This window comes from Onychomys torridus, chromosome 18 (assembly GCF_903995425.1).
Source record: "Onychomys torridus chromosome 18, mOncTor1.1, whole genome shotgun sequence".
Taxonomy (NCBI): Eukaryota; Metazoa; Chordata; class Mammalia; order Rodentia; family Cricetidae; genus Onychomys; species Onychomys torridus.
Window position 1 is genome coordinate 66439878 of NC_050460.1, and position 17199 is coordinate 66457076.

Sequence of the window (17199 nt, forward strand, 5' to 3'; positions counted from 1 at the left end):
TGTCTCATTGGGACAAAGGGATGGGTTGGGGCTGAAACCTGAAGTTAGGTTCAATGCTAGGAGGAGGACTCTTAATTAATTAATTCATTTTATGGTTTTTTCGAGACAGGGTTTCTCTGTGTAGCTTTGGAGCCTTTCCTGGAACTCACTCTGTAGCCCAGGCTGGCCTCGAACTCACAGAGATCCACCTGGCTCTGCCTCCCAGTACAGGGATTAAAGGTGTGCGCCACCACCGCCCCGGCAGGACTCTTTAATTTAAAAACCCTCCTCTTTGTGTGCTCCCTGGCTCACTCCCGGCTCTGTCATAGGGCTCAGGCACAAAGAGGAACAAGAGACTGTTGTGGGAAGTATATCCAGGGCAGAAAAGGGATTGCATGCATGGGTGGATCACTTTCTGAATTCACCTAAATGTCAGATGATTCAGACACTGGTGGATTACCTGTCCACCTTTATTTGATAAAGAAGAGCAATGTTTTCCAAGACACTTATTCATGTATTGAGGCTTAACAGTGAGTCAAAAGGTTAGTCCCCTGATGTCAGGAAACTCGTAGTTCCTGACATTTCCTTGTAAATTGGCAGACAGGTTAGAATGGGATGGTTTTCAGGAGTCTGTTTCTATGAGAAAAAAATCAAGGGGTTTCTACAGCATCAAATTTTGTTCAGGAGTGGGCAAGCATTTGGGATGAGGATCGATATCCCAGGAAAGGCTACATTTGAGTGGAATCCAGGCAGGAAGTAAGGAAGAGAGAAAAGGAATCCAGAAGATGGAATTTATTTCACCAGACCAATGAATATTGCAGGGAGAAAACGGGGTAATCTAAGGTGGGCATGTGTACTCAGGAAATGACAGAGAAGCCTATGAGTTCCCAAAGTGCTGCAGCACCCGTACCCAAAGCTGAAGCCTCGGGAGAGGACCAGTGGTGGACGCTTGGGAGGGCGGGAGGGTCGGGCGGGAGTGTGGGTCACCCCTGAAGCAAAGGATGAAGAACATTCTGGGGGCAGCTCTGGATGCGGAGACAGGCACAGATTGGACAGTGGCACTAAGACAAGGCTTTGTGTGGTGGTGCATGCCTGTAATCTCTGTGACCCAGCACTGAAGGTGGAGGCAAGGCGATCAGGGGTTCAAAGCCAGCCTCAGCTATAGGAGAACCTGTCTTTAAAGTAAAGATGGGGGTGGGCGCTTTATAAGTCCCTGTGTGGGAGAGAAGGAGCTGGTGTGTTCTGACTCCCAGTTTCTGGCTTGGACAACTTGGGTTGGTCATGAGAATGCAGAGGAGGGCCCAGGGAAGAGCTTGGGAGATGACTGGGTCAGGTTTGATATGCCTTGTGTAAAGTGCCCAAGGCTAGCTGGACAGGGTGTACTAGGACTGAGATCTGGGTTGGAGGGAAGGGGGCTGAGGATTGGCTAGCTTCCCAGAAGAGGAGCAAGGAGGAGGAAGAGGCAAACAGGTCTAGAAGGGAGATTTCACAACAAAGTAAATCAGGGTTTAAAGAGGGTTGATCTAGGGCCAAGTCAGTGAATGTTATCTTGTGGACTAGGACATCACTGGCAACCTTAGACGGTAGATGAGCAGCCACAGCCAATGAGCATAGGAGTGGGTGTGAAGCAGGAAAATGAGGTCCGGTGTATGCCTTAAGATCAAAATGCTTGTTTGGAAAAGGAGAGTGAACAGAGGGGATATCTATTTGGGAGTTAAAACTTAAGACAGACAGCTTGGTCATCTTTAGAGAGGGCATCAGTGGTGAAGGAAAACTTACAGGAGAGAGGGGAGTGGCTGAAAAAAGCCGAATAATTGCAGAGACAACCCAGGTATCCAGCCGCCTAGACGAGTGCCTCTGTCCATGGTGCCTTCCCCCTCCAGTTGAGGAGGTTATATAGGGAGGGAAGCCCCAGATTGGAAGGTTTGGAGAGCAAGAGCTTCCCTTTAAACTACAACCTCATAGACAGTGGAGGCATCACCAGGAACCACTGTGGACATCCGGCGGTGCCTCCCGAGGACAGAGTGGTCCAGATCAGCATAGTGCAGGCTCTGAAGGAGGTAGAGGGGGAAGGCAGATGGTCTCAGCAATCTGACCCCTTAGCCCGGTGGTCAGAGGAGACTATGTAGCCAAGTCTGAGCTCCAACCCCCTGCTTAACCCTCCAGAGTGCTGAGATTACATGGCTGCTCCACAACAACCTAGCGAGGCTTCTTTTTTGGCCCCCCTTTCCTGCGGGATTCTGGCCTGCCTCCTTCCTCTCTCCAGGCCCTTACCGGCTCTTGGTCCAGGTGGCCTGAGGTCTTGGACTCCTGTTCTAAAAGCTGCTGCGGCTCAGCATTTATGACTGGAGCTAAGCGGGAGGGAGGGACAGAGCTGAAGGATGGAGAGAAAATGACCAACTTTGTCTGCTACCGGCAAGGACTCAGACTCCAGAAATCAGGGTTAGGGGTTGTTCGGGTAGGAGAGGGGAAATGGGGTGCAGTTAATCTCACCAAATGCGGGGAGTGGTCCAGGCGGGGGCGGGGGCGGGGGCGGGTGCCTGTAAGGAAGTCCTTGGAGAGTCATCCAACTCGTCCCACTGGTTCTCGGCCCACAGGCGGCGCCAATGAGAACTATGCAAACTGCAGTCTCCGACCAGCAAAACAACTCCTCCGGAACCAGGCCCGCCCACTCTGGGCTTCCTACTCCAGCCTGTAGCCTGGCACCTAAGGGCTGACCTCTCGCCTTCTTTAAACCACCCCCAAGCCTTCAGATGCTTCTGGTTCTTTGCTAAAGTTAGGGCTCTGCCCCACCTCTTTCCGCCCCCCCCCGCCACGACTGGTTACACCCTATATTAAACCAGGCTCCGCCTCCAGTGCTCACCTGCGCCGCCACCAGACCAAGCCCGAGGCACCCAGTCCCAGCACCAGCCCAATGCCCAGCAGAGGAATCAGGACCTTGGAATACTCGGAACCTGGGGAGATGCGCGGGGCAGGGAGGGATACCGAGGTCAGGGGTACGACCACCAGGGTCCTACGAGCTCTCCCGCTCTACAAGACCCCGCCCCGCATTTTGTCCAGTGTGTGTGTCCAAACCAAGTGCCCGTCTGCATCCGGGCCTCGACCTACCGTGGGTAGATCCCGGAGCCCTGCAGTCTGCCTTGTCCCCCAACACCTGAAGCACTGTGCGGCTCTCGTTGTCTTGGTGTCCTTTGCAGAAAAAGGTGCCAGAATCGCCGGCGCTCAGCAGCAGCTCTAGATGCTTGATGCTAGTGTCCAGGGAACGCAGGCGGCCAGAGAAGAGCTCAAGCACAACCGGGCTCCCGCTCGACGAGAACCACACGATCTTACGGCGGCCTTTGGACAGGCCCTTGCACGCCGGGAAGCTAGGCGCCCAAGCCCAGCGGGCGGGGTCTAAGACCTCTTTGCAGGAAAGGTTCACCCGGTCCCCAGGGCTGCCCCTCAGAGAACCTAGGAGAGGTGGAGGAAGAAGGCGAAGGCAGTTGGGTGGTTAGGGACACACTTTGCCAGGCTAGCGCTCTCTCTCTCTCTCTCTCTCTCTCTCTCTCTCTCTCTCTCACACACACACACACACACACACACACACACACACACACACGCACTTTCCTCTACTCTGCCCTTCTACATTCTGGATCTTATATAAAGCCCCCTCCACAGGCGACCCTAGCCTGTCTGCCTTGGCCCATCACAACTTCCCAGGGATGGCCTACCCTCGGGGTCCCCCTGGACCCTTGAGAGCAACAGAGGCAGCAGCGGCAGAACCAGGACCATGGCTGGGATGTGGTAGGCAGAGGCCGGAGTGAATCAGCATTGAGACCGGAGAGGGAAGCGGAGGGCCAGAGATGGGGATACTACAGGGACTGGGGGCTCAGATAAGAGCCAGAGAGCGGCCGCCGGTTCCTGGGTCCCTCTAGGAATCCTCACAAACTAACGAGCAGTCTTCAAATCTTTTAAAACTGTTTAAAATTTGTGCTCAAGATATTTTGCAAAGGCTCTACACTTTTTTTTTTTTTTTTTTTGCAAACTAGCATGACCCCCAAGTACGACAAACTCTGAAGCTCAGCTTCCTGAGTTCAAATCCTGATTTTGCCACACAGTAGCTGGGTAATGTGAGCAAGTCACTTCTGGCTGTTCCTTCATCAGGAAAATGGAGATTAAAGCATGTGAGGACCAAATAAATACACCGAGGGTGCCTAAAATAACAGATGACATACAGGAATGCTCAGTGCATGACACGGTTATTATCTCTGCTCTTATCTTAGTTCCTATCTCACCTCTGGGTGCCCGTGATGCTCCTCCCAAGCCCAAGCCCAAGCCCAGTGGTATGAGCGCATCCTTAGCTATTTGGTGTGGTCCTGCAGGATGCACAGCCTCAGTCCCCCTTCTATGACAGAACCCCTCCATGATGTCACAAACCTTTTCCTGTGGCTGAGCATCAGTTGGAAGACAGAGTGGGGGAATGAATCTACATTAATTCAGTCTGTTTCATCAATTTCTGCCTGCATGTCCCTGATCAATGTCTCCCTACCCCCCAGGGACCCAAAGTTGATGATCAACTCAGGCTACAACCCACTGCTCACTTCCTAGCAGGAGCTGGCACTGTGGCTGTTTAAGTCACAGAGGCTTTTCTGATGCTCCTTCAGAGCAGTGGGGCCCTCAGTTGGGGGTCCTAAAACCAAGATCCAAAATGGAGCTGGCCACTGGTGACACTTGTCCTCTCCCATCCTCCCTTCTTGTCCCCCTTCCCTACCCAGGCCTGCCTGGACCCTCCCCACCTCTGGCCTTTCTTTCTGGTTAGCTAGGTCTAAATTGGGAGGGAGGTACCACAGAGGGCAGAGCCTGGAAGGGAGGGACCTCTGGGATTATAAATTCCAAAAAGGACACTCAACTCTCAGACCTGGCTCCCTGAGAATCTACTGCCAGCTTCTGAGGCTGCGGACATTTTCAACACCCTCGCCATGAAACACCTGCTGCTGCTCACCCTGTCTGCCCTGCTCTGCTGCTGGGTCTCAGGTGAGTGCCAGGGATCCCCAGGCCCCACCCCAACCCTACCCAGTACTCTATATTTCCCTCTACTCAGGACCCCAAGAAGCTCCAACCCTAGCTGGCTTAGTCTCCCCAATGCCTCTAGGATCAGATGTCTGAGGAGGATGGGGGCGCCTTGCTCCATTTTTTCTTTCTTTCTTTCTCCCGCCCTCTCTTTCCTTTCCTCCTTTTCCTCCCTTCATTTCTTTACTTGTCCTTTTTTTTTTTTTTTTGCGGGGGGGGGGGGGGCAAATTCACGTGTTAGATCCTAGTTAGCAGAAGGAACTCCACTCTGCCCTGAGCTGCTACCCACAATTTCCTGAGGCTTAACTGTAACCCCAGGCCCCCTCCCGCAGATGTCTAGAATGAGGCTGTACCACAAACATCCCACCCCCTTCTGACTGGCTGCTGGCCCTGAGCCAGCCGCCAGACCACAGAACTCCCTCACAGCTGAAAGTGTTCCACCATGGAAAGTCCCCAGCCACTTCTCCACTTCTCCCCCTGTTTCATTATGATTGGATGGGACTCTTTGTGGCTTTTCCCTTTAAAACTGACTGCTGCTCCTGCCTCAGAGGTGTGGTCTGGATCTCAAAACCTGGGGCTTCCCTGATATATCAGGGTTTTGTTTTTTAATTTTTGGCTTGCTTGAACCCTGTCTTTGTGGTAGATTAGTCTCAGACCCAAAGCTGGCCTTGAACTCCTGATCATCCTGTCTCTATCTCCTAAATGCTGGGATTTACACAAGTATCACACCTGGCTCTTTGGTCCATTATTAAGGACCAGGTCTCCACTGCCATCTTCTCCAGCCCCCATTTTCTCCTGGCCCACTCTTCTTACCTGCTACAGCTCCAGGTCTCTTATCTCCGACCTGGTGTGCTCCCTTCCTGGACACTCTAACTCTCTGGACAGCCCCATTCCAACATGCAGTTCTCCAGGATCTAGCATACCAGCCTTCGCTCACCTTCGGCACTGAGCAGAGTTCTCTCACAGAAACCCCAGGACCCCACTCCACCCCTCACTGAGGTGCTCAGCAATAGCCCTTCTTAGCTTGTTCCTATACCCCCACCAGGGATGCAAAGCCTTCTGGGTGGTTCCATTGACTGCATACAGCCTTCCCAGGAATCAGAAACTCTCCCTGAGCCTTCTAGAGAGAAGATGCCAGAGCACTTACCCCAATGTGAGATGGGTTTCCTGGAGGCACACTAAGCTCCTCCACCTTGAGCTAACCATTCTTTCATGGAACTTTGCATGCTCAAACCTGAAGTTGGCCAACACAGGAATCCTGGCATGCCACTTCTGCACCCACTCTCCATTTTTGTAAGGTGATAAGACAATCCAGTGATATGCCTCACAGGTATTATCCCTTCTTCCAGAGTGAGAGCCAGAACAGTCATAGAAAGGATTTATTCAGGACTGATTCTTCCCAAGATCTTGGCAGAGGTCTAGTCAACTTCTAAAGCTGGTCACAGGTGGCTTCTTACAGCCTCAATTCCATGCCATCTCTGAAGGCACTGCTAACTTCTACACTTTATAATTTCTCTCTCCCTCTCTCTCTCTTTCTGTCTCAAGTCTCATCCTCTTTCCTAACCTCTACTCTCTCTGTCTCCAAGCTTTCTCCATATCCCAGCCATCCCTAGCTCCAAGTTTTTGTTAGTACAATGCTTGACTCATCCCAAACAGGCTAGGTGGAGGAAGGAATTTAGGGTGTGTAGTTTCCACACAGAACAAATGCCTCCACACAACGCCTACTGTACATTCACCTACTCTGTCCCTGTGAACAAAGCAGGTCACAGACACTGGCTGCTTAGTGGGCAGTTCTCCGCCCTTCCCCTAACTCAACTCATCCTCAGGTGACTGAGACATCCCATCACCTCAGCCTGACTTCTTATCTCCCCAGCTGACACTAGATGTCATTCCTGCTACAAGGTCCCTGTGCTGGGCTGTGTGGACCGCCAGTCCTGTCGCCTGGAGCCAGGCCACAAATGCTTGACAACAAATGTGTACCTTGGTAACATCCCCTTTTCTAGGAGGGAGGGGCCAGGTGGGAGATGCTATCTGGGACTGAAGCCCATCTCTAGGACAGAGAGTTAACAGTGGGGACAGCATGTGGCCAAAGATGATTGTGTGCCAGGAGCTGACCTGTGTCTCTCCATTGTGTTTGTGAATGCTTGTGACGACCCTATGAAATGGGTGCTGGTGCTGGACTCGGGGATGTGGCTTACACTCGGGAGATTAGACTGAAAAGCAAGAAGGGTGGAGCCAAGCGGCTTGGGAAGGGAGGGTAGCCAATGGACACAGACAAGCCAGTGCCTGCTCCTGATCGCTTCTCTGTTGGCTCTTTAGGGAAGATGTGGGTCTTCTCTAACCTGCGCTGTGGCACACCAGAGGAGCCTTGTGTGGAGGCTTTCAACCAAACCAACCACAGGCTGGGCCTGAACTACAACACTACCTGCTGTGACAAGGACAACTGCAATAGCCCAGCTCCGAGGCCCACGCCTGCCCTGGCTCTTGTCTCTCTCACCTCCTTGGCTGGCCTTGGCCTTTGGTTATTGCACTGAGATTCACTCCATGGCTGCGTTCTTGCCATTTGCTGTAGCCTGAGCCTTTCTCCCCATGTCCTTAGAACTCCAGCTTTCCAGAATGTTCTCCCTTCACCCCTGGCTCCTCTTCTTCTGAAGATCATTTCCCTGTTCTTGTCCCCCTTGTTTCGTGGGACAGTGCCTAGAGTGGTCTTTCTAGCCTCCTCTCTCAGCTGGCACTTCCCACTCCATTTTCCGCCAAGTCCTTTCCCATTTCCCTGGGGAACAAAATACCTCCTTCACTGGCCACTGCAAGGGCTCCCTACTTGGATGCACACTGATGTGACCCTGGGATGTGGATCTGGAAGGGCCACTGTCTTGTCTCCAAAATGACCCGCTAACCTCACTGCATGGGGTTGATTCGCTAAACCCTCTGCTCATCTCTTTCCATCGTGAGAAATAAACGTTGGCGTCTGATAAACGGTGTGTTTATTGTCAGGGGATATACATGCAAATCTGGGCGTGGTGGTTTTCCTTTGTGATCTCAACAGCTAGGCAGTAGAGGCAGAAGAATCAGGTGTTCAAGACCATCCTTGGTTACATAGGAAGTTCAAGGCCAGCATGAGCCGAATATGCTCCTGTCTCAAAAAGAGAGGCAGGCGTGGCTCTGTACCCTTTTCATCCCAGCACTTAAGAGGCAAAGACAGATCTGAGTTTGAGGCCAGTCTGGCTTCTACCTAGCAAGTTCCAAGTCAGCCAGGACAGCAAGGATAAGAGAGAGAGAGAGAGAGGGAAAGAGAGAGAGAGAGAGAGAGAGAGAGAATGAGGAGGAAGAGGAGGAGGAGGTGTGAGAGATGGAGGAGGTGGTGGTGGTGGTGTAGGGCCTCTCTCCATGGAAATTTCACTCCCAACCCCACCCTTCTTCCTACCTAAGAGTTCTCCAGGGAGTTTCCCTTCAAGGCTGGGCTGACCAAATGGAAGAGCAGGTTTTTCAAGCCTTTCTCCTTTCCAATACCTGAGTGTGACACACTGGCACTAGTGTTTGGAGAAACAGCCCTTATCCTAAATTTAGACTACACCCTGCCAAGGAGCAGGTGCAGCCTCGCTTGAGGGTGCCCCAGAAAGGGTAGGAAAGGTGTTCAGACAGAGAGCTGGCTCTCATGTCCACCTCTTGGGTGGCTTTCTAACTGGGCTACTCTAGCTTTCTTTTCTCAGTTCAAAACAGTCTATTGGGAGCTGAGTTATGAAGTACAGAAGGGAAAACAAACCCAGACAGCCAGGATCACGGAGTCCTGGTAACCCCCCACCCCACTCAGCCCAGGGCCCTTCTACTCAGTGCCCCCCACTGTGAAGGAAGAGTCTCCCTAGCAGCAGGTTCCAGGAGCCACTGAGGACAGACTCTCTTGTTCTGAGGGGTGTCATTGGATAAGGACGGCTGATAGGTCTACTGACCGACTGTTAACTGAATAAGTGGTCAGATAACCCACATAGTATCCCTCCAGCAGTCTTTTTTTCTAGCTATGGCCCCAGAGGCCTGTGCTGCGCATGCGCGCGCGCACACACACACACACACACACACACACACACACACACACACCCTGCTAGCGTGGCCCGCCCTGCTGGACAGGCAGGGATTTGCAAGCCTAGCTGGCCCTTATTTTCAACAGAGGAGTCATAGATGCTGGGAAGAGAGACTCACAGCTTTGATCTCAGCACTGGAGAGGCAGAGGCAGGCAGACCTCTGTGAGTTCGAGGCTAGCAAGTTCCAGAACAGCCAGGGCTACACGGAGAAACCTTGTCTCAAACAAACAAACAAACAAACAAACAAACAAACAAACAAACGTGGATAGAATTTAATAGTCAGCTCTAGAATAGTCCATACATTTTAATGGCACACAAAGGAGTGCCTATTTCTCACCTTGGATGTTCAGCTCCCTCGGTCCCTTCCCTACCCTCAATCCCACTATTCGCTCGCTCTATAGTCATGGCAAGAGCCAGGCCAGGGTGGCAACAGCTGCAGCCAAGATACAGGAAGGGGTCACGGAGCTCACCACGGCGCCGTTGCACAGGTCTCCGAAGCAGCAGTTTTTTTGGGTTGTGAAAGTCACACCTCCCACTGACTCTATGTCCACTTGATTGCAATGATGGGTGGCCACACAGGCGGGGTGGTGCTGACCCAAGGTCACGGAGGCTGAGAGAAGGAACGACACAGGATGTTGAACTCCTGACTTCAGGACTTGCCTGCCGTGGAAGACGCAAGTTCCCAGGGCTTAAAGGGACACTCTGTCCCCTCAAAAAACACCTCTCAGAAACCAAGGCATTGGAGCCAACAAGTCCACCAAGGGCAGTGATGCTAAGGTGTTCCAAGAACCTAGGACCATTCCTGCCTCAGCCTCAACATGGGAAAATTGCAGCCAAATTCAAAAGGGACAATCTGCAAAATAAGGTATCATTGTGAAGTTAATACGGATAAAGTTGGGCATAGTGGTGCATGCCTGTAACACTCAGTAGGCTGAGGCAGGAGGATTGCCAGGAGTTCAAGGCCAGTCTGATCAACACGTTGACTTAAAGGTAACCCTGGGCTATAAAATCGAGACCATGTCCCCCCCACCCCAAAATAGCAAGTAGAGCTGGGAATGTAGCTCACTTAGTAGAATGCTTGCCTAGGACCCAAAAGTCCTGGACTTGACCTGCAGTACTAAAATAAACAGGACATGACGGCACGTGCCATGTGGAGAAAGGAGGATCAGAAGTTCAAGGTCATCCTAGGAGTCATATCACGTTTGCAGCCACCCTGGGACATGTGAGACCCTGTCCTAAAAATAAGTAAAAAAATGTAGAACTTGAGAGATAGCTTAATGGCTAAGAGTGCTTGTCGCCTTTCCAGAAGACCGAGTTCTCACATCAGGCTCACAACCGCCTGTAACGCCTATAACCAGCTGTAACTCCAGAGAATCTGATACACTCTGCTGGCCTCTGAGAACACACACACACACACACACACACACACACACACACACACACACTCACACACCTCTCTCCAGCTCTTACCTAGTCCCTGACAGTTGGAGTTTGGCTTAACATTTGACTCTGGTTTTAGAGACAGTTTCTTCCCTAGTAAGGGCCGATGAGGTTCTTCATAGAGTGAGGGGAGAGCCTGAGGCGTGTGCCAGGAGCCAGTAGGGCTAGACCGCCCTAACAGTGGCACCATCTGCCCAGAGCCAGACTGAAGTTGGAAGAGTGGTAGCAGGATTGAAGAGGGGGCTTGTTGGAAGCAGTGGGAAGTGGGGGTGGGGTAGGAACGACAAAGGACTCACGTTGCTTAGCTTGTCCTGGGTTGGGTTTGCGGTCCAGGAAGCCACAGCGCTCACCCTCACCACAGGTGATCACGGTCTGCTTGCAGGAGTTGCTGGGGCCCCCATCACAGTCATAGCACCGCATTCGGTGTCCTGGCAGGAAAAAAGAGGCACCGGACGGCTCTTAGAGGAGCCCTGGCCGAGGGAAGGACAGGCCTGTGCCAAAGGCATATGAGCTTCCTCCTTACCCAAGGCAGCGCCTACCAGGGCGCAGAGAAGGACCCCGACCAACCGGGGGTTCATCATGTCCGCTTACACCAGTAGCGCCTCTCCCTCCCGCCCACCCCCTCTCAGGCTCTGCTCTGCCAGCCTTATATCCCCCTTGCCTTGAGCTTTATAGGGCAATAAAAAGCAAGGAAAGAGTCTCCCCCAGCTGCTCCAGGGCCCCAATGGGGAACAGGGAGGGGCCCCATGGATGGCTCTGAGCGTCCTCTGAAGCCCCAAACGCCTCCATGCTCAGCAACAGTTCCAACCGAAGAACACCTGGGGGTCCCTAAGGCCCTTTCATAAACCCCCCAAGGGTCTTCCCTTTTCAGTTCCGTATCTAAGGGTTTGATTTTGTTCATCCACATTCCAGATGGAATGCAGAAGTAGGTTATGAAAACCCAGACACCTCTGATTATAACCAGCGTTAAATAGATTCTCAAAAATGTAAAACAATGCCATTCTCCCTGTGCCGCCGGAGGCTAATTATTATTTTTCACAAAACTATGTCTTCCTAACATATAATACACTTGGTTTTTATTTGTTAAATGAATCCAACTATACCTAATTATTTATTTAGCTAGCTGATTGTTGTTTGAGGCAGGGCTGGCTTTGAACTTCTGATTCTCCTGCCTCAGCATCTCAAGTGCTGGGATTACAGGCGTGGATCACCACGCCTGGCTTCAATACCAATTTTAAATGTCCTATTTATTTTGTTGTTTAAAATTATATATATTTACTGTGTGTGTGTGTGTGTGTGTGTGTGTGTGTGTGTGTGTGCGCGCACGCGCGTGCGCTGAAGAGGTCTTCCACATAACCTAGGCTGGTCTGGAGCTCAGCATGTAGTCCAGGCTGGCCTCAAACTTACAGCAATCCTGTCTCAGCCTCCTGTGTGCTGGGATTGCAGGCATGTGCCATCACTGGTGGCTTCTTACTTTAATTCCTTTTTTTTCTTTTTAAGATTTATTTTATGTGAATGAATGTTTTGCTGACATGTAGCTATGTGCCCCACGTGTACGCCTGGTACCAATGGAGCCCAGAATGCATCAAATCCCTGGACCTGGAGTTACAGCCAGTTGTGAGCCACCCTGTGGGTGCTGGGAACAGAACTTGAGTCCTTCTGCAAGAGCAACAAGTGCTCTAAACTGTTGAGCTGTCTCTCCAGCCCTCTTCATCTCTTTTTAAAAGATTTTTACTTAGGGGTGGAGAGATGAGTGATGAGCGATCAGTGGATGAGAGAGTGATTGAGTGATGAGAGATCCGTGGACCAGAGAGTGATGGAGTGATGAGAAATCCGTGGACCAGAGTGCCGGCTGTTCTTTCTGCAGTTTCTTTTCCCAGCACCCACGGCGAACAGCACAGCTCCAGGGGACCCCGTGTCCTCACGGTCCCGGGGCTTCTGTGCTTGCACACATATATCCATACACAGACACATACATGTATACATAGTTAAAAATAAAAAGTCTTAGGCAGGGTAGTGGTGGCACACGCCTGTAATCCCAGCACTCAGGAGGCAGAGGCAGGTGGATCTCTGTGAGTTCCAGGACAGCCTCCAAAGCTACAGAGAAACCCTGTATCGAAAAACAAAACAAAAATAAATAAATAAAAAGTCTTAAAAAATAGCCAGATGTGGTAGTGCAGGCCTAGAGACAGATGGACCTCTGTGAGTTTAAGGCCAACCTGGTTTACATATCAAGTTTCAGGCCAGCCAAAAAAACAAGTTAATAAAATTTATTATCGTGTGTCCCTCTCGGTGCAGGTGAATGCAGGCCGTCACGCACTGGTGGGGTCAGAGGATGACTTTGTGCGCTTGCCTCTCCCTTTCCACATTCTCGTGGTTCCAGGCCTCACACCCAGGCCCTTCGGCTTACACAGCACCTCTACCCACTCAGCTACGTCAACCAGCCCATTTTAACTTCTGATAAGGCAAATGTTGATAGAATCCATGTGAAGAAAAGATCTCTGAGGTCTTCAGTCATTTTCAGGGTATAAGGAGATGCTGAGATGCCCACCACCCTCTTCCTCGCTGTAACCCTTCTGGTGAAGTGTTTCTCTTTTTGGTACTCGGAATGGAACCCAGGGATGCCCAGGTGTTGGATAAGCCCGCTGAGGCTGCAAGCGATACACTCCCTGTGCCCACCCAGTCTCTTCATCCCTAATGTTCCTCACTGCCAGTTCTCCTTTCCCGGAACCTGTCCTACCTTTTCCAATTCCTTCTCAGAGGAAAGACATACATCCTTCTAGTCTGGCTCCTGATTAGTTCTTTTCTGCAACGTAGTAAAGCCAGGAGGGATAATTATGGGGTAGCAATGTTGAAGCTTGGTGTGTGTGTGTGGGGGGATGTGAATCAAAGGGCTGTGAGCTAGGTGGGGCAGGGCCCCTCTCAGCTGGGCTTTGTGGGTGGGGTAGGGTGTGGGAATGGGTGGGTGGGCTTTGTTGATTCCACATTCAAACGGGACTCTAACATCTGGGGCAGGGAGGGTTCAGAGTGTGACCTTGGGAGGAGGACAAGCTCTGAGGGGATAGACAAAAAACAAGGAGAACTGAGAACAGCTTGAGCTGGGGGGGAGAGAGCAGGAGGCGACAGACACCACTCTAGACGGGCAGACAGCTAGGCTGAGTTAGCAAACACTGAGAAAACAGAAGACCCTCAGGGCAAGCAAGGGCAGGGATGGAGAGCTGCTGCACCAGGCAGGCGAATCTCTCACTTTTCCACACCCCAGATTATCTCACTGGCTCTGTTTGTTTAAGAGTTCCTCCCTGTCTTTGGCCAGGTGTGCTCTGACTCGGGGTGCAGATCACATTCTCCCAGACTGCCGAGCTGGTTCTGCCATGGGCCCCTCCAGCGCCTTTCTCGGCATCCTGTTCTTCTCTGGGGCACTGGGTAAGGGCGGACTGGGGAATCCACACGGGGCCGGGGCTGGAGTGGAGAATGGAGAGGGAGCTGACAGAGGCGAAGAGACATGGGGAGTTATTAGGACCCTGGAAGGCTGAGTCGGGAGGGGCTAGGCTGTGTAAAACTGTCTCCAAAGGCCCGGGGGAGGGAGCATGTGAGTGACTATCTCTTGGAGTCTCTGACCGTCTCTAGTCCTTTGTCTCTCGCTTAACTTTCTCATCTCGCCTTCCTGCGCCTGGGTCTGGCTTTTAACATCACTCTGCGGGCTTGTTCTCCGTCTCTCCTGAACACCCTATCCCTTTCTTCTCCCTGGTTCTTTGCCTGCACGCTCTCTCCTTCCTTGGCTGTTTTGTATTCCTGTCTGCTTCGGTTTTATGACTTGCTTCTCCCTCCTCTGTGTCCCAGAGGTCTGGTTTTACCTCTTACCTTCTCCTCCCCGAAATGATCTCCGCTGACCCAACAGGTCTCACCACTTCCCCAACCAGGGGACGGCTCCACTGTTACACTTGCAGCTTTGCTAAGCCCTGCTACCCTGTTCTCACAGAGTGCCAGGAAGATGAGGTGTGTGGCGTCAGTGTTGGCACCTCAGGTAAGGTCTGGTCCAACGGCCCTTCTTGGGGTGGCTCCTCACCCTCTCTTTTCTGCCACCCAGCCTCAGTGTTCCTCCTTTGTCCCACAGACCAGAAGGAAGAGGTCATCGAGCGGAAAGGCTGCCTCCCTCGGGCCCACTGCGCTCTGCTGGGCCGTGCCACCTACTGGTCACAGCCCTACGCTCTTCGGCACCAGTGCTGTGAGCAGGACCTCTGCAACACTGCCGCCTCCCTGCCGCCACTCGCACGCCTTCCCCTCACCGCCCTGTTACTTCTTGTAACCCTCTTTGCCTGGGGAGTCCATGTCCTCCTCTAGCCTGTGAGTCCAGGTCAACCTAGCACTCCGACGTTATCGTGGACCTGGAAACATCTGCACAGATGTTTTTGAGACATGCTCACGAATGTGACTTTGTATAAAAAGCCCTGGCCCTTGAGGGTTTTTATACCAACGCCTCTGCAGACCCCCTCCCCTGCAGACCCCCTCCTCTGCAGACCCCCTCCTCTGCAGACCTCCTCCCCTGCAGACTCCCTCCCCTGCAGACCCCCTCCCCTGCTAAGACCTGATTCCTGCAGTTGGAGTTTCCAATCCCAGCATGCATGTGTCCAGAACCTCGCCTCATAAGAAACTCCCGGCTGTCTCTTCTCTAGGTGTCCCAGGTCAGCCACCCTGAAGGAGCCGTGGGCCCCAGGTAAAGGGACAGAAGTGGCCTGGGACTGGTGAGGGGCAGAGTGCTGCTAGGAAAGACGTAACTTGGTATCTGAGGGTCTCAAGGAAGGAAAGCTACCTTGGGGAACCATAAAGAGTACAGTTAGTCATGGGGCTATTGGGTGGAGATGTAGCTCAATGATAGAGTGCTTGCCTACCATGCACAAGGCCCTGGGCTCAATCCCCTACACCACCAAAACAAACAAATAAATAAAATGTAAAAATAGGGCTGTCTTTGAGCCCACTAATGCTTCAGTCGTGTGTACTGGTGGTGAAACACACGAGGATACCCTTTAAGAATAAACTAGACGGGGCAGAATCGACGTCTCCTTGGGTAGCAGCACATGTATGAGCATAAGAACCTGGATTTGGATGCCAGCGCCCACTTAAAAACCTGGCCTTTGGGCTGGAGAGATGGCTCAGCAGTTAAGAGCACTGCTGTTTTTGCAGAGGACCTGGGGTTCAATTCCCAGCAACCACATGGTGGCTCACAGCCATCTGTAACTCTAGTCCCAGGAAATCCCACACTCCTTTCAGGTACTGCACACAGTGTGGTGCACAGACATACATGCAGGCAAAACACCAGTACACATAAAGTAAGAAAAAATAAATAAAATGAAAAGCCAGGTATAGCAACACAGGAGTGCTTGTAACCCCAGTGCCAATGAGGGGCAGAGATGGGAAGATCGGTGGGGCTTGCTGACCATCAGCCTTGCTCCAAGTTTAGTGAGAGACCCTACCTCAAAGTAGCAAGAGAGAGAGGAAAGAATAGGACATTTGGTGTCTTCCAGGCATGCACTGGTGTGCACACATTTGCACCCATACATATACAACACTCACACACACAAGAACGAACTGTAGCTGCCTTGTGGGTCGGACTGGCACCCCGTACCCAGTTCCCATCTGTGTGGCTGTCATCCTCTTTCCTGCCAACGTCTGAGCCTACGCTGCCGCAGTGTGAAGGCTGCAAGTTAGGATTCCAGGACAGCTGCTCTCTCCATTGAGAGCCAACCTCAGGACAAGAGTCCAAAAGGGCGCCTGGCAGAGCTGCAGAGAGGGTGTGGCCTCGTTCCTGGAGGCTGGGGACTGACTGCTTTGAAGCAGGGATGGCCTCTTCCACTTCACCGGCCCAGAGCTGTCCTCTGTCCAGAAAGCCTGGAAGTACTCGCTCCACTAGGGATCTGTCTGCCAGCCCTTGAATATGCTTCCCCTGCCCCAGAGATAGCACGGAACCGGGGTGCAAGGGGGCAGGGCTCCAGGGAGTCAGAAGTGATAAGCTGCTCATGCCGGATAGAGACCCACAGAGGAGCCCCACAGAGGAGCGTGTGTGCTCCTGGGATAAGGAGAGCGCCCTGCTAGGGCTGAGGACCAGCATCCCACTTTGGTCTTGAGTCCCCGCTGTTCCATCTGAGGAAGTCTGGGGCCTGATTAAAGGTCTTGTTCCCTCCCTCTCAACGTCTCTTTGTGAGGACAACACCGGGAAGGGAGGTCTGGTTTACGTTGGAGGCTTGTTAAATCTTCTGTTTTCTCGGTCCCCCAAATCTCCCACTTTGCATCTGAGTCTCTCAAACCCTCTCTTCCTTGCCCCCCCCCCCATCTTCACCACTTCTCCTACGATAGCTCCCTCCTCTCCCTCCCCCACCCTCAACTTAACTTCATAGCTTCCCCACCACTTCTCAAGTCTCTGGGCTTCCCTGTTCCTCTTGCCCGCAACAGACTCCAAACCCCACAATACATCTTACTCTGGGTCTCTCCTCTACCAGCTGCTGCAAGACAGGAGACCACACCTTTTGTAGGTGATGTCACAGAATGATGTTACTCCCTTCCTTATGCTGTGCCTGGCCCCTCCAGCTTAGTGGCTGTTGGAAGCCAAGAGGAAGTAGAGTCACACCCTCAGCCCCACCCTCTCTCCAAGGTTGTCAGG

The 17199-nt window shown here is 52.3% G+C and overlaps 4 protein-coding genes across 8 annotated transcripts; 2 read left to right on the plus strand and 2 right to left on the minus strand.

Moving 5' to 3' along the window:
- Nucleotides 1-786: 786 nt before the first annotated feature.
- Nucleotides 787-3750, minus strand: Mpig6b (megakaryocyte and platelet inhibitory receptor G6b). 4 transcript variants are annotated; one of them, XM_036168354.1, is made up of 7 exons: nt 3690-3750; nt 3088-3429; nt 2843-2933; nt 2666-2671; nt 2473-2519; nt 2254-2330; nt 787-2030 (listed from the first exon to the last, which is right to left on the minus strand). In XM_036168354.1, exons 1-7 carry the CDS (start codon nt 3748-3750, stop codon nt 1926-1928), a joined length of 729 nt encoding a protein of 242 aa, XP_036024247.1. In that variant the 3' UTR covers nt 787-1925. The 4 variants fall into 4 exon arrangements, with proteins under 4 accessions (XP_036024247.1, XP_036024248.1, XP_036024251.1 ...); XM_036168355.1 differs by lacking the exons at nt 2473-2519; nt 2666-2671 and having other exon boundaries at nt 2254-2353; XM_036168358.1 differs by lacking the exons at nt 2473-2519; nt 2666-2671; nt 2843-2933.
- Nucleotides 3751-4937: 1187 nt separating this feature from the next.
- Nucleotides 4938-7562, plus strand: Ly6g6c (lymphocyte antigen 6 family member G6C). Its single transcript, XM_036167269.1, has 3 exons — nt 4938-4992; nt 6902-7012; nt 7348-7562. The coding sequence occupies exons 1-3, from the start codon at nt 4938-4940 to the stop codon at nt 7560-7562; spliced, it is 381 nt and encodes a 126-aa protein (XP_036023162.1).
- A 1880-nt stretch (nt 7563-9442) lies between these two features.
- Nucleotides 9443-17112, minus strand: Ly6g6d (lymphocyte antigen 6 family member G6D). Of its 2 annotated transcripts, none has more exons than XM_036167739.1 (3): nt 17063-17112; nt 10841-10972; nt 9443-9714 (listed from the first exon to the last, which is right to left on the minus strand). In XM_036167739.1, exons 2-3 carry the CDS (start codon nt 10962-10964, stop codon nt 9506-9508), a joined length of 333 nt encoding a protein of 110 aa, XP_036023632.1. In that variant the 5' UTR covers nt 10965-10972; nt 17063-17112; the 3' UTR covers nt 9443-9505. The 2 variants fall into 2 exon arrangements, with proteins under 2 accessions (XP_036023632.1, XP_036023631.1); XM_036167738.1 differs by lacking the exon at nt 17063-17112 and adding an exon at nt 14406-15005.
- On the plus strand, nt 13885-14987 carry LOC118569643 (lymphocyte antigen 6G6e-like). Its single transcript, XM_036167740.1, has 3 exons — nt 13885-13967; nt 14443-14568; nt 14659-14987. Exons 1-3 carry the CDS (start codon nt 13916-13918, stop codon nt 14883-14885), a joined length of 405 nt encoding a protein of 134 aa, XP_036023633.1. The 5' UTR covers nt 13885-13915; the 3' UTR covers nt 14886-14987.
- Nucleotides 17113-17199: the final 87 nt, after the last annotated feature.